General features: G+C 33.1%; 1 protein-coding gene across 5 annotated transcripts in view; it reads right to left on the reverse strand.

Annotated features, from left to right (window-relative positions):
- Tbc1d5 (TBC1 domain family member 5) overlaps positions 1 to 15,044 on the reverse strand; it is a 482,236-nt gene that overhangs the window by 209,823 nt on the left and 257,369 nt on the right. For all 5 annotated transcript variants that reach the window (XM_048355931.1, XM_048355930.1, XM_048355929.1 and 2 more), the window contains one exon: positions 2,321 to 2,390. In XM_048355931.1, the coding sequence (XP_048211888.1) occupies positions 2,321 to 2,390 (70 nt within the window). The remainder of the gene's footprint in view (positions 1 to 2,320; positions 2,391 to 15,044) is intronic.

Below are 15,044 nucleotides of genomic sequence, written 5' to 3' on the forward strand. Positions count from 1 at the left end.
CAGCAACAATTTATAGGTTCTTTTCTGTTAATATGAAAATATACCCTGGAGCTGTGTTTCTATGAATTTCTACATTTAACCCAAATTCTTGAGTGTCAAATTCATAAGTAAGCTAATTAAAAGAGCTGTTGCCAACTGACTAGAAAATACTCATTTCACACCTTAAATACTATAATACTACTTAAAGAGCTGGTCTGCCAACTATGAAAGACACACTTTTATGTACTATATTTACTATCTGAACTTTTTATCTGGCTTTTTATATTACAATAAAAATTAATATCTCAAACTTACAACAGTGACACTCATTGATTAAAATATTTTGTTAACATTAGTATTTACTGTGCAGACTTGGATTAAGAGCTCATTAAAAAATTATTCAATAATAATAAGCTATATTAGTCATTAAACAATACAAAGACAAGGACAAAATGAACTGTAAGGTAGCTCTGTGTCTATGCATGGAAAACTCTTCTTAAAAGTGTTATGCCTGTTATTTAGTATAATTAGCTAAAATACAAATGTAAAATACAATCCATCAACAATACATAAAACATATGAAGAAATATTCTTCCTTCAAAATGTAATTTTCCTTTTGTCCTTTTTATTTCATTCATACTTAACGTTATTCACATCATGGATTACATGGGTATTAGTATTCTTGAGTTACATTTCAAATCATGAATATTTACTTAACTATCTTTTCACTTTTTTCTATTTTGTTGTGATGAGCAGTGACATATTAAGATATGGAATTCTGTCTATTATTTAATGTTTCAAGTATTAGTTTATACTTCAAGACTAAAAGTATGATTTAGAGAATTGTACCATTTATAAGGTAGAATGGATACAGTAAAAATATAATGTCAACATATGAGCTATGCTGCTGTGATAATACCTCGTAGAACAACATGGTAGAATACTAGAAACTTAAAGATGTCAAGTATTTCAATTACCATCTCATTTTGGAATTCATACACGAACTGTAAAAACTTTCTCATTTACTACATCAAGGTTCTTTTTTAGATGCTAAAGAGTTGCCCAAGATCTGAAGCCACTAATGACAATGAAGAAAATAGAATATGCATAAAAATGAAAATAAATGTAAATTAAGAATAAATTCCATGTTTACTATATAAAAGATGCTACTATTCAAATGAGTGTCCAAGTGTAGAGTGGTTCTTATATGTTTTGTAGTTATTACATTATTAACATAATAACTAATCATAAGAACAACCTATCTAGTTAAAATGTCTCTTCAACAATCTATATTGCCATTTGTAATCTTAAATATAATAATATTGAATCTGAAGGGTTTTTCTTTCATAAAGTAAAATGACTAAGCCCTTATACCATTTTGTTTCAATATACAATTTTCAAATATTATCAGAAATAGTTTTTTGTCTTACTAAATTTCCTTGATATGAGGGACAAAATTAATAAACATTAACAAAAGCATAAGTCATAAGGAAACCACTACCCAAAATGATAAAATACATGTTTTATTTACTAGTGTATTCAGTCTTTTGAGAGGATGGCGGCAGCAGGGCTTGAACTCAACTATTGGAGTCATCCTTAGTGCAGCTATTTTTACAATTACTAATTGAGATCCAGCTGTCCTATTTGTTGATGTGTGCAAATAGGATATTAACAAACGATACTTAGTTAAAACACAAATTCCATTCTTAAGCTCTCTTAGTTATTCCTGAGCAATATGCTCTGTTTTAGCTGAAACTTTGACCAAGAAAGTCTGTAATACTAGAAGAGGCACATTGGAAAAAAATCGACACTATAAAATGGAATATAGGACTGGGAATGTGGCTTAGTGGTGGAGTGCTTGCCTAGATGCATGAAGCCCTGGGTTTGATTTCACACTACCACAGAAAAAGAAAAAGCTGGAAGTGGTGGTATGACTCAAGTGGTAGAGCCCAGCTTTGAGCATAGAGACGCTCAGGGACAGAGCTTAGGCCCTGAATCCAAGGATTAGGTAAAATAATAATAATAATAATATAAAATGGAATATAATGGATCTTAATATTACATGAACCTTCCCTTGAGTCACTCTACTAGAGGATAACCATAGGTAAAGACGTTTATCACCATTTATTCAATAATTTTTCATGTTATTTTTACAGATATTTGTTAAATCTGAAAACAATTACCATCAGTTATCATCACAATGTTCTTCACATACATGATTCTGTTAAAGCACAAGTAGCAGTCTTACTCTAAGACTATAATTATAATCCTCTAAGATCATGTTATATACATTTATATATATTAACTTATAAAATTATTCATCCATCCACTTATCACCTACCTATAGGAATTAAAAGTCCCCTCACAGTCTAGGGTTGAATTTGCTCTTCTTCCATTTTTATTTGAATCTCCTGAAAAAAAAAAAGAAAACACAGAAATAATGAAATTAGAAAAGTGAACATTTCAGCTGCAGTATAAGAGAATTCTAATAGTTCCCCAAAGCAGACATAGTCCTTTAATCTTTCCTAAACTACCTTTGAATGTAAACATTCAGAGCCTTTTAGGCAAAGCATTATTCGGTAACATTAGTAAAATAAGTATGATGCCTTTCTGTCAGAAATCACAAACAAACTAAAATTTATAAACCATTTAATTATAAACTGATGTTTGCAAAAAATGAAGCTTTGTATTAGTGACATCAATTACCTATCCTTACCACTAGTACAGTGACAAAAGACTGCTAACCTCCCTCTGCTAGCCTCCCACTTCTCCACTATCTAGAAATTTCCAAAGCCAAAGAAGCTCACTGCCTTACATATGAAACTGTAACCCCCTCTGTACTTCACTCTGACAATAAAGGGGAAAAAAAAAGAAAAGCAGACTTGACCAAGAATAATTTTTAGTTAACTTTACAGTATATCAATGATTTAAAAAAACCCAACTTCATGTTTTTACCTTCGGATTTATGTCTGAACTGTTTGAAGCTCAGCAATTTAAAACAGGAAAAAATCATAAAAAGGTGTTTATGCCTACTATAATGATAAAATATTTTTGAAAGAACTGGCATATTCATAAAATCAAATTTAGGACAATTTCACACATCAGTTTCAGTACTATAGAATAAAAATAAACTCAATCATTTTTCTTAATGTTTAGTAATGCTCCAAAATAAAACACATATTTTATGGACAGGAATTTAATACTTTAAATTTTGAAATATATAAACAGTTTTTATGGATCGATGGTATATATTTCAAAATAAAATTGTGATGACTGTAATCAGTTTACATTTTATACTTCTATTTCTTGGAATGTAACTTTTAAATACCAGGTTAAATCATTTTTTGTAATATTTAAAATAATAATATAATGATTTGTCCAATTTTAATTTTAATTTATACTTCTAGCCTACACTGAACAATCTAAGGTGCCAGTGGAGATCAAACCTTTGTTTAAAATAAGATTATTTAAAATTATTGAGTCTTGTATATAAGATATTACACTTATATAATTGTGCCACTTATTAAATGGTTAAAGCTAAAATACAATTTTAATGACAACCACCTATTTGTTATACATTTGAAACTTGAGAGATAAGATTTTGGTTGCTGTGTCAAGGTGAGAATTAGACTGAGCCTACTTACTCAATTTTTCACTATTTTCTGAAAATATATATGAAGGAATTTTATTTCTAAAGTGGATCATAGCATTCAAAATAGTAACTATTGATAAAAGGAAACGAACCACAGAAACAAAATGTCTGTGATGAATCTGGCTGTACAGATGTTATTTCTTCCAAAATAGGGATAAATTGGAAGATACAGGTAATATACTAAGATCTCTTCTTTTAAAAATTAATATTATTATAATTAAAAGACTTAAGGAAAAATAGTCTCTGACTTGTTAAACAAAAGGTTCCTCTAACACATGTTTAACAGCTTGCAGACATTTCTTGTGAAGCATTCCATAATCAGCATAAACACTATACTATACGTTTAAAATATGAGCCTTCATTCTCCTTAAAGCTAAACATTATGGCTATTTAACGATGTAAATTCTCATCAATAGAGTAAATCTTCCTTTATGATGATATTTATCATATCAAATATAAAACTCTCCAAATAAGAAACATGATTTTTCAAACATCTAAATTTTATCATGATATCACAAAGGTTTTCTTCGGTTTATAACCATTACCAAATGAAAATATCACATTAAATGTAACTTTCAAGGTATAAAAAAGGTTTCAAAAAAACCACCAAACAAGCAGTTGTTCTTTCTCAGAAACATACCAAATAAGAAGTACAACTGTTTCACTAACAATATCAGAAAAAAAGATTTCAGAGTTCGTTAGTTTGGGGGGAAAAGCAATAAAGTTTTGAAGCAGGAAAACTGCTTTGTTCCCTCAATCCTCTAGTTGAAATTAATTATAGCAAATGTTTATGAAAACATCTGTTCCTTACACTTATAAATTCTTAATCTTAGAATGGACGATTCAAGATTCTTGTTTCAAAAGACAATTGTCTGTCGATTGAAAGGTTTAAAAATGAACAGACAGAATATGCAATTCTGGAAAGCTGAACATATAGTGTGCTGTACACTAGAGAGACTTTTGTTTATGTGAAACATGTGGACAGGCTTAAAACTATGAAAGATCAATGGCAAATAGAAAATTCATCTCTCATTCAAGCTGTTATATGATAAAACCTTATCTGTAACATAGGGAAACAACAAGTAAGAATTGCAAACAATATTACACCACTACTGAATCTAATTTGGAGGTAATTATAATACAGGAAGTATTAACTTTTTCAGGGACATAAATAACTGTGATAACAATAAAATCATGGGAACATATGTGTAGTGTTCCCCAAAAATGACAATAGAGGGTGCAAGTGAGTTTAATATGACATTTTTAGTTGTCATTCTTAATCTTAAACTAAGTTGTCAGTCATAAATGAAACAAAGATGCATAGACTGTTTTCACATCACAAACTTATACATAGATACACATATACACATACACACAAACCCACATAGAATTAATCTTTTACAAAGAGCTTTAAATGACCAAGAAGCACAATGACCTAAATGTGTTTTAAGATAATGGATTTTTACTTATTTAAAAAGAAATTTATTTAACAATAAAATTTTACAATTCAAATGCTGTTTGGTATTTCAACAGCTAATGTAAACTAGTGAAGAAAATAATATGGATGTAGCTTATACCATTTAAATACATGAATAATAATATGCAATATACAACATGTATTCTATTTTTCTGTATCAAACATCTACCTGCTTCATGAAGAAAGAACCTGAGACTTTAAGCTAGTTTAAATTAACAATGGCCAAATAATACTACAAATACATGTATCTATTTAAATGTGACTAGTCTATAATCTGAAAACATTGAGGTGCAAAGTATCACAGCATCTTAAGTATTAATTCTATAAGTATTCCATAATATAAAATGATTTTACTTCTGAATTGTTATCAACTGTATATGATATTGAGAAGTAGGAATGGAAAATGATTTTAAGATGATTTTAATTTATGATTTAAGATAAAAACAAAGCTATAGAACAGTAAAGACTTGAAAGCTTTGGGTCTTCAAAAGAAAATACTATCCACTATTGAAATGTTTTAATGAAATTTAGAATCCTTTATAAACTACTAAAGTATATTTACATCTAACACGTAGTGAAGAAAAAGCAAGCAAGTTCAATATTATCCATAAATATTCTTACCACTAAGGTTAACTTGATTTCAGTAAGAAAAATCAGAAGGTACTCAACGAACACGTTAGTGTGGGTAATTCAAAAGAGCAAAACAGTGGCTGGGGACATAGCCTAGTGGCAAGAGTGCCTGCCTCGGATACACAAGGCCCTAGGTTCAATTCCCCAGCACCACATATACAGAAAACGGCCAGAAGCGGCGCTGTGGCTCAAGTGGCAGAGTGCTAGCCTTGAGCGGGAAGAAGCCAGGGACAGTGCTCAGGCCCTGAGTCCAAGGCCCAGGACTGGCAAAAAAAAAAAAAAAAAAAAAAAAAAAGAGCAAAACAATGGGAGTTAAGAAACTGAACTTAATAGACAATGATTTGAAAACAACTGTCTTAAGTTTTAAAAGAAGAAAAATAGACAAAACAATGGAAGAGGAATAAAATGAAAGGGCAGAAATGATACAGGAAAATAAACAGAATTTCTCAAACTACTAAGTAACTAAAATGAGAAATTGACTTAAAAGGTTCAAAACAGGCATATCATTAACAGGTTTGATGACAAAACAGTTAAAAATTTCAAGTCTCAGAAGCAAAAAAGTGAAAAAAAAGTGAAACAATAAAGAGAAAATTGTGTGACTGGCAAATAGATCAACACATAAATGATCCGAGTTCCAGAGTTTGAGAAAACAGCAAATAAAATTGAATTGTGATTCTCAGATGTCAGTTGCCTGAGTATCTAGGATTACAGATGTCATCCACCAGAACCTACCCCATTATATTTTTTTCATTATCATTTTTCCCTTTTTCAGTTGTTTGGGTTGGAACTCAAGATCTCTTGGGCCACATCCCCAGCCTTAGTTATTTTTCATATAGGGTTTTGTTTTTGCTCTAGGATGGCATAGGGCCCTCTATCTTCATCCCTTGTGTATTTGATACTATCAGTGTGACCATTATGGATGCCTTGTTTGTTGAGATGGGAGTCTTGATAACTTTTGACCAGGTGGTCACAAATTGCACTCCTTGCAAAGCCTATCTCCTCAAGTAGAGTAGCTGGGACTACAGGTATAAGCCTTGACACCCAGCTTGCATTCTTAACCAAATATAAATGATCATTTGCTTTACCCAATGGCTAGCACTTTTAGTTTTACTATTGGTCCAATGAAAGCTTAAATATAGTGTATATCATTCTCCAAAAAAATTAATTTTCAGAGTACTTAATACTGAAGAAATTTTAACCCTAACCTTGTGTTACATAGTTAATGCCTAAAAACAGGCATAAGTGTTATACTAGGTATTAGCATTCTATTTCACTTTCTGTAAAACCTTCAAATAATATCCACAGAATACTTGTATCAATTGTATTTTTTTTCTCAATGTGTAAAAAAAAAATCTAATCTCCATAAAAAAATTCCCCTGGGAAGTACCCACTTTTGCTATTGTTTATAATCAGTACTGGATTTCCTTAAGATTAATATGTAGTAGACTGAACAAATCACAAAGGCATCCATTAGTGAAATAACTTAACTTTAGAAAGCTAATATTAGGTATTCATGTGGGAACTATTTGCATGCTATAAATTACAACTCATTAAGCAGTGTAACTGACCCTATGTATGTCTTTTAAATAACTGAACAAGTTTAACAAAAAAGATTTACGTAATAAGGATTCACACTACAAATTTCCAAAAGTCAGATAAAACAACAAAATCTAAATAACATCAAATGTCAGGTCCAAGTGGCTCATGCTAGTATTTTTGGCTTCTCTGAAGGCTGAGATTTAAAACTGGGGTTCTAAGCCGGCTGGAGCAGAAAAGTACAGGACAGTCTTATTCACCAAAAGCCAATAGGTAGCCAACTGGTAGAGCACTATCCTTGAGCAATAAAGAAAGAAACAGCACCAAGGGCCTGAGTTCAAACCCTAGTATCAGAAAAACAATAAGAAAACCCTGAAATAACGAAAATCTTTAAAATAACAAAACACAAAACATTAAAATATAGCAATTAAAAATACTCAAGTACAACATCAAATTAAAAACATTTACCAAGCTTAAAAGTATTTTAAAAATTAGTTTGTAAAATGTTTTTTCTTCAGCTTATTTTTGCTATTCAAGAATTACTGTAGTATGTTTTTCAAAAGTTCTAAATCTATACTGACTCCTACTTATCATTTTATGATAGAATATAAAATATATCAAAGTAGTTATCATTTATTGAGAACTTTGTCTAAAGTAATAAATTATTAGTTATCTAGACAAGATGTAAATGGGACCTAATTAACAAATGCATTTCTTCATATAAACTTCTAATTTATGTGGATCATGTGACAGCTTTCCTAGGATTTTAAAATCATAAGAGGCATGTGTTGAGCACTTCCAATATTCTAGGGCTGATATTAGAGTGATAAACAATATACTGGAAACCAATATATGATATAGCTGAGGCATGATTTGGAAACTAATATATGATATAGCTGAGGCATGCTTTAAGTAATAAAGTACTTGCTGAGCAAGCATGAGGCCCTGAGTTCAAATAATGTTCCTCCCCAAAGGAAAAAATCCATGACATTCCTATTTGTTGACTATTCAGCACACTTCTGTGTTTAAGCAAGGTAAAATGACAATTCTGAATACAATACACAGGGTAGTCACATAATTTACAGCAATAGTATGAGAGTGGAGGGATCACTAACCAAAAAGAGCATTACACTAGAAATAAGCAAGGTTCTAGAAAATCACCAAGATACTATGTCATGTTTAGCATTTTGGTCTGTATGACAGTAAAAACAGGCAGTTAGCAAATAAGGATTTGATGCATAAGATGGACAATAAAGATCTTCATTGTCTGAAATGATCACTTGAACTTCAGAGTGAAGTAATGCATAAGTAGATATAGGAAGAAGAGGTGTGGATGGCAAGTGACTAGATGACTCTGATGAGAGTATTGATGATACCATAATACTACATTCAGCATGGCAATTGATCACAGTTAGAGCATGATATCTTCATCACACTTAAATCATTCCTTTATTCAATAAATATTTACTAACATAAGCCAGAATAATAGTTGCAATTCTGAGAAGTGAAAGTACTGTTATGAAGAAAACAGAATAAAGCAGAAGGACATGAGAAAAAATACAAGAATGTTAATTTACAAATGAGCAGGATAAGTTGAGAAAAGTTTAAGAGCTGTAAGAAAATGTAGAATATTTTGTCACTGAGCACCATGGGGAGGGAGCTCTCTGGAAAGAAAAGTGGTATCTTATTTGAAACTTGAATAAAAAGCAAAAAGTCATTTGAACATCCAAGGTAAAGGGTAACTACTTGGGAAGGCTTTACAGAAGATGGAATTTAGAGAAGAAAATAAAGTCCATGGTCTTTGGAACAGTCAGAAGTGGCATGCTTGTACTGTAGCATAAGGCAGAACAACAGAATTAGGGCTTTATAAGGAAGAAGTTTGGATTTTACTAGTGCAATAGGAAGGCAAAAAAGTTTAGAAAGGTTGAAAAACTAATTCATGATTGCAAAGGGTAATTCCGGCTACTAATGTGATGACTGGATGGACATAAGCAAGAGAAGCAGAAACTCAGTAGGGACAAATTTATGGGATAATCTAACAAAAGGGGATGAGACAACTCATACTATACTTCTAGGATACTCTACACAGAATATGACTTGAAATTCCTTCTTTGGTAGAAGTAAATGTGTTTCTGATCATATGTTCTCAAACACAGTAAAATTATTTTATGTTGATTAATAACTTCATTGATTTTTTTTTTTTTTCGGAGCACTGTCCCTGGCTTCTTTTTGCTCAAGGCTAGCACTCTGCCACTTGAGCCACAGCGCCACTTCTGGCTGTTTTCTATACATGTGGTGCTGGGGAATCGAACCCAGGGCTTCATGTATACAAGGCAAGCACTCTTGCCACTAGGCCATATTCCCAGCCCAACTTCATTGATTTTTAACATGGATTAAAAATTGATTACACAGGGCTGGGGATATAGCCTAGTGGCAAGAGTGCCTGCCTCGGATACACGAGGCCCTATGTTCGATTCCCCAGCACCACATATACAAAAAAAACGGCCAGAAGCGGCGCTGTGGCTCACGTGGCAGAGTGCTAGCCTTGAGCGGGAAGAAGCCAGGGACAGTGCTCAGGCCCTGAGTCCAAGGCCCAGGACTGGCCAAAAAAAAAAAAAAAAAAAAATTGATTACACAATAAAAACTGGGTACCCAGTCCCAAATTTGCATCTGTGTTTGATTTGAACTATTCCCTCCCACTGTTACTTTGAAGTCACACTGGGCGCCAGAAAGGCAGGAATTACCTATAACATTTATAGGTATATCCTATAATTATTTAGCCATTCGTCTACCAATAGATGGTTCTCTATAATACATAGTAAGTCTAGCTGTAGATGGTGGCATCAACCTGTATTCCCATGTTACAAGATTGGGATCACAACTTCAAAGCTGGCTGGATAAAAATTGGCCAGATTCTGTCTCAAAAGGGCAGGGTGGCCTATGATCTGGTTCCATGAAATAATACAAAATATACTAGTACTACTAAAAAAAATACTAAATGCATAAGGCCTTGAATTCAACCCCCAGTACAACAAACAACACAGTTCTAAATAATATTACAAATATCACTGTGCATAAATCTTTCCATGATGTCTTAAGACAAGAGAAAATGGATAAAATCATCTTTTCAAATGAATTAGATTAAAATAGTTCAGAATAATGAGTTCTTCCAGAATGTATGACAACTTGGCTAGGGAAATTTACACGTCACAGCCCCTTTATGTCCACATTTAGTCCTATATGCACACAAAAAGATACATTCTGCTTTAATTGCTTAAAAATTCTGTGTGCCTTTGATTAGCTTTCTTTTCCACATAAAACATAATAAGAATAACTATATCAGGTCACCTGATGTAATTCAGTTTTGTGATTCAGTTCTAAAAGCTTTAAGTCATAAGGAAAAGTGATTTTGTTTTGCAGATTGCAGATATTTTCTCCCATTTTGTCATTTGCCTTTTAATTGTACCAATGAGATGAAAAGAAAAGTTAGTTCTTCTATGCAAATATATCCGTTTGCTCCTTTAGTTTTATCTGTTGTGTTTTTTCTTAAGTCCCACTTAAGTTCTAAAATGGAAAAACATTCAATTTCCTTATTTAAAAATGAATATGTCTGTGCTCCAATTTCTTTAATACTTGGTCATGAGGCTTTATCAAGAGCAGCGATGGAAGGCTATACTTAAAAATATTTACTGATGAGAGACAATGAATGATTTTCCCAAATAAGGAAATTTTCCAACATAAGAAAAGAAAGTCTATTCTCAGTAACCTCTACTCCATACTGTGTTATAGCTATAGGGCAAGAAAAAGGAATAAAAAGGGCCAGGTGGTGAACTCTAATAATCCTAGCTACTCAGGAGACTGATATCTGAGGATCACTCTTCCGATCCAACTCAGGAACCCAAATCCTCCAGCCAAAAGCTGGAAATGGAGGAATGGCTTATGTGGGAGAGCTTTAACTGTGAGCAAACGAGCATAAATCCCTGAGTTCAAACAGTGAGGAGGAAAAGAAAGGGAGGAGAAAAAAAAAGAAAACACAAATTACAGAATAGGAGCCTGTATTTGAAAATGATGCATCTGATAAAAAAACTTTTAACTAAAGACTTCTTACAACTTAATGGAATTTTGTGCTTCTGTCAGAAATAATGATATTGTACTATTCATAAGGAAGTAGAAGGACTTGAAAGATTATATTGAACAAAGCACGCCAGAACTAAAGAAACTTAAGTTGCATGGTTTCCCTCATTTGTTGTAACTAGAATGTGCCCATAAATCTACAAGTAAACACACTGGATGGTAAAAGACAAAAAAAAAATTGCACATGGACATGATAGGTTATAATAGAACACCAGACATTCTCATGGTGAAGCCAAAGGAGGATATTCTTAGGAGAGGATCACATAAAATAATGTTTATTGTAATGCACTTCAAGAAATGAAAACAAGGTTTTTTATTTGTCGTTTTGGATTTTTTTCTCTCCTTTGTCTTCTGAACCTTTTGTCTTGTATGCAAGTTTAACCTGTTTGGGGGAAGATAAGGGGGAGCACAGAAATGGTGGGACAAGAGGTAAGCAAATGCGGCAGTGATATTCACTAAACACTATGTTAAAAATGAACTATATAATTTGAGGCAGAGATGGGGGGGAAAACTGGGAGAAAATGAGGGAAGACGTGGCTGTGCCAACAGAACTGTATTAAATACCTGACTTATGGAACTGTAACCTCTCTCTATATACCTTCACAAAAACAACTAAGAAAAGATAGCAAGAACATAATTTAACAATTGAGAAAAGGACTGGAACATACATATCACTAAAGAAGATACATAAATGATGAGTAAGCCATAAAACTGTCTCAATGGAAAAAAGGGATGAAAAGGAAAAAAATACAGCTCAACATAATTAGTTAATAAAATGATAATGGAACAATACTTACTAGAGTATCTATAAAAGGGAAAAATAAAAAATATTAGAGGTATTGTACAGAAACGTTAGCCCTTATATAATACTGGAAGGAATGTAAACTGATAGTCATTTATTTTATTTTAATTTAATTTATTTATTGATTGATTGATTGATTGATTGATTGCTAGTCCTGGGGCTTCGACTCAGAGCCTGAGCACTGTCCCTGGCTTCTCTTTGCTCAAGGGTAGCACTCTGCCACTTGAGCCACAGCGCCACTTCTGGCTGTTTTCTCTATATGTGGTGCTAGGGAATTGAACCCAGGGCTTCACGTATACAAGGCAAGCACTCTTGCCACTAGGCCATATCCCCAGCTCGATACAGTCATTTTAATGGGAAACATGTTTTTCCTAAAGTTACCATAAATTCATCATATGACTCAGCAATTCTCCTAGTAGTCAAGGAAATGGACACACACACACACACATATATATATATATGTATAAATATCTATGTTTAACTGTTTGTACTGCCATTGTTTATAATGACCTCAAAATAGAAATAATACAAAGTGAATGAATAAACTGGCAAAACAACACAATGGAAAGCTATCAATATAAAGAACAACATTCTGATACAAGTTTGACATAAAATCATAAGTGATGAAAGAAAAAACAATCACATAAATTATGTAATTACATCTATATGGCATATCCCAAACCCACAAATTTAGGAAAATAGAGGAAATACACTAGTAGATTGCTGGGGAGAGACTAAACAGTGCTTGAAGTCCATTCACTGTGATAGAAGTATTCTAATGAGATGGTATTACCAGTTGCAGAATTAAAAATCATTGAATTTTATACTTTAAGTCAGTGTATATTATGACTTAGTTTTATAGATTGTATATGGATATATATATATATCTCAAATATATTATCTAAGTAGGATATAGATTTTGGGGGGAGGGGGAGGGCTCTGTCCTGGGGCTTGAACTCAGGGCCTGGGTGTTGTCACTGAACTATTGTGTTTAAGACTATCACTGAGTTTCTGTGTTCAAGACTAGCACTCTACCACTAGAGCCAAAACTCATCTTTCAGGTTTTTGGTTTTTTTTGTGGGATTTTTTGGAGGTTAATTAGAGATAAGCATCTTGAGGACTTTTCTGCCCAAGGTGGCTTCGAATTATGATCCTCAGATCTTAAACTTTTGAGTAGTTAGGATTACAGGTGTGAGACACCAGCAACTACCACCCAATTAATAATACCGTATTTTTAAAGGTGAGTTCACTATATTCCTATGGGATTATTCCTAGGCCCTACCCCCGCATCCCACCCCTCCCACATACGCTTGTCCTGGGGTTTGAACTCAGGGCCTGGGTGCTGTTCTGGGTGCTGGGTGCTGGGTGTTTGTTCTAAAGGCTAGCACTCTACAGATGGAGAAACAGTGCCAGTTCTGGCTTTTTCTTAGTTTATTGGAGATAAGAATATCACAGACTATCCTGCCCTGACTCGCTTTCACCACAATCCTCAGATCTCAGTCCTGAGTAGCTAGGATTATAGGTATGAGCCTCTGACACCCAATTTCTAGGCTGTTTTAACCCACCAATAGATGTGTCTGTTCTTTTATTACATGTGTATGGTATTCTTACAAGTCTGGTTTATTTTTCAGTACACTAAAAATGCAGCACTCTTTGAGGGTTTGTTTTGAGCTCTAAGTATATCTTGGATATCAGACTCTTGTCTCGTGCACAGCTGGGAAATTTTTTTTTCCATTGTTGTGGCTATTTATCTTGTTAGCTATATCCTTTGCCATGCAGAAGGTCTTCAGTTGGATCCAATCTTATTTATCCAGTTTTGATTTGTTGTGATTCTGGAACTTTACATAGGACCTATGCCTCAGATCCCTATAGAGTTTCTCCTCCCACTTTACTTGAATATTTTCATGGTGTCCAGCCTTACATTGAGATCTTTGATCTACTTTGAATTGATCCTGGTACAAGGTAATATATAAGGATCTAGTTTGTTTTCTACATGTGGATAGTCAATTTTGCCAGCACCATTTGTTGAAGAGTCTCTCTTCTAACCTATGTTTTTACCTCTCTTATCAAATATTAGATGGCTATTGGTTTGTGGATTCATTCCTGGGTCTTCTGTTCCATTGGTCATCAGACCTATTCTTGTGCCAGTACCAAGCCATTTTTGTTATTATGGCTTTGTAATAGAGTTTGAAATTCAACACTGATATTACTCCAACTTCCTTTTGGCTAAGGATTGCTTTGCTATTTAGGATTTGTTAACTCATATAAATTTTTGAATTTTTTCATGTGAATTTCCTGTCTTTTTCATTGAAAAATGTTGCTGGGATTTTGATGGGCATTAAATTGAATTTATAAATAGCTTTATATATTATAGATTGCTTTATAAATTCCGTAATTTTAATTTTTCCAAGTCAGGAACGTGGAGGTTCTTTCCATTTTCTTAAATCTTCAATTTCTTCTTTCAACTTTTTAATGCTTTTGGAATACAAGTCTTTCACATCTTTAGGTAATGACTTAAAGACAGACTTCTCAGAAGAAGTAGTAAAAATTTCCAATAGATCCATGAAGAGATGCTAAACATCTCTGGCCATAAGGAAATGCAAATTAGGACAACAGAGCTTCCACCTCACCCCAATTGGATTGGCCAATATAAAGAAAATTAACAACGAATGCTAGTGTGGATGTGACCAAAAGGAAACTTTTACACTATTGGAGGGAATGTAAGCTTGCTTAGCCAGTTAGGAAAGCAGTCTGGAGGGTCTTCAAAAACCTAAACACAGAGCTACGCAGTGACCCAGCAATTCCACTCCTGAGCAATTATCAAATAGAGAATG

Source organism: Perognathus longimembris, chromosome 10, assembly GCF_023159225.1.
Source record: "Perognathus longimembris pacificus isolate PPM17 chromosome 10, ASM2315922v1, whole genome shotgun sequence".
NCBI lineage: Eukaryota > Metazoa > Chordata > Mammalia > Rodentia > Heteromyidae > Perognathus > Perognathus longimembris.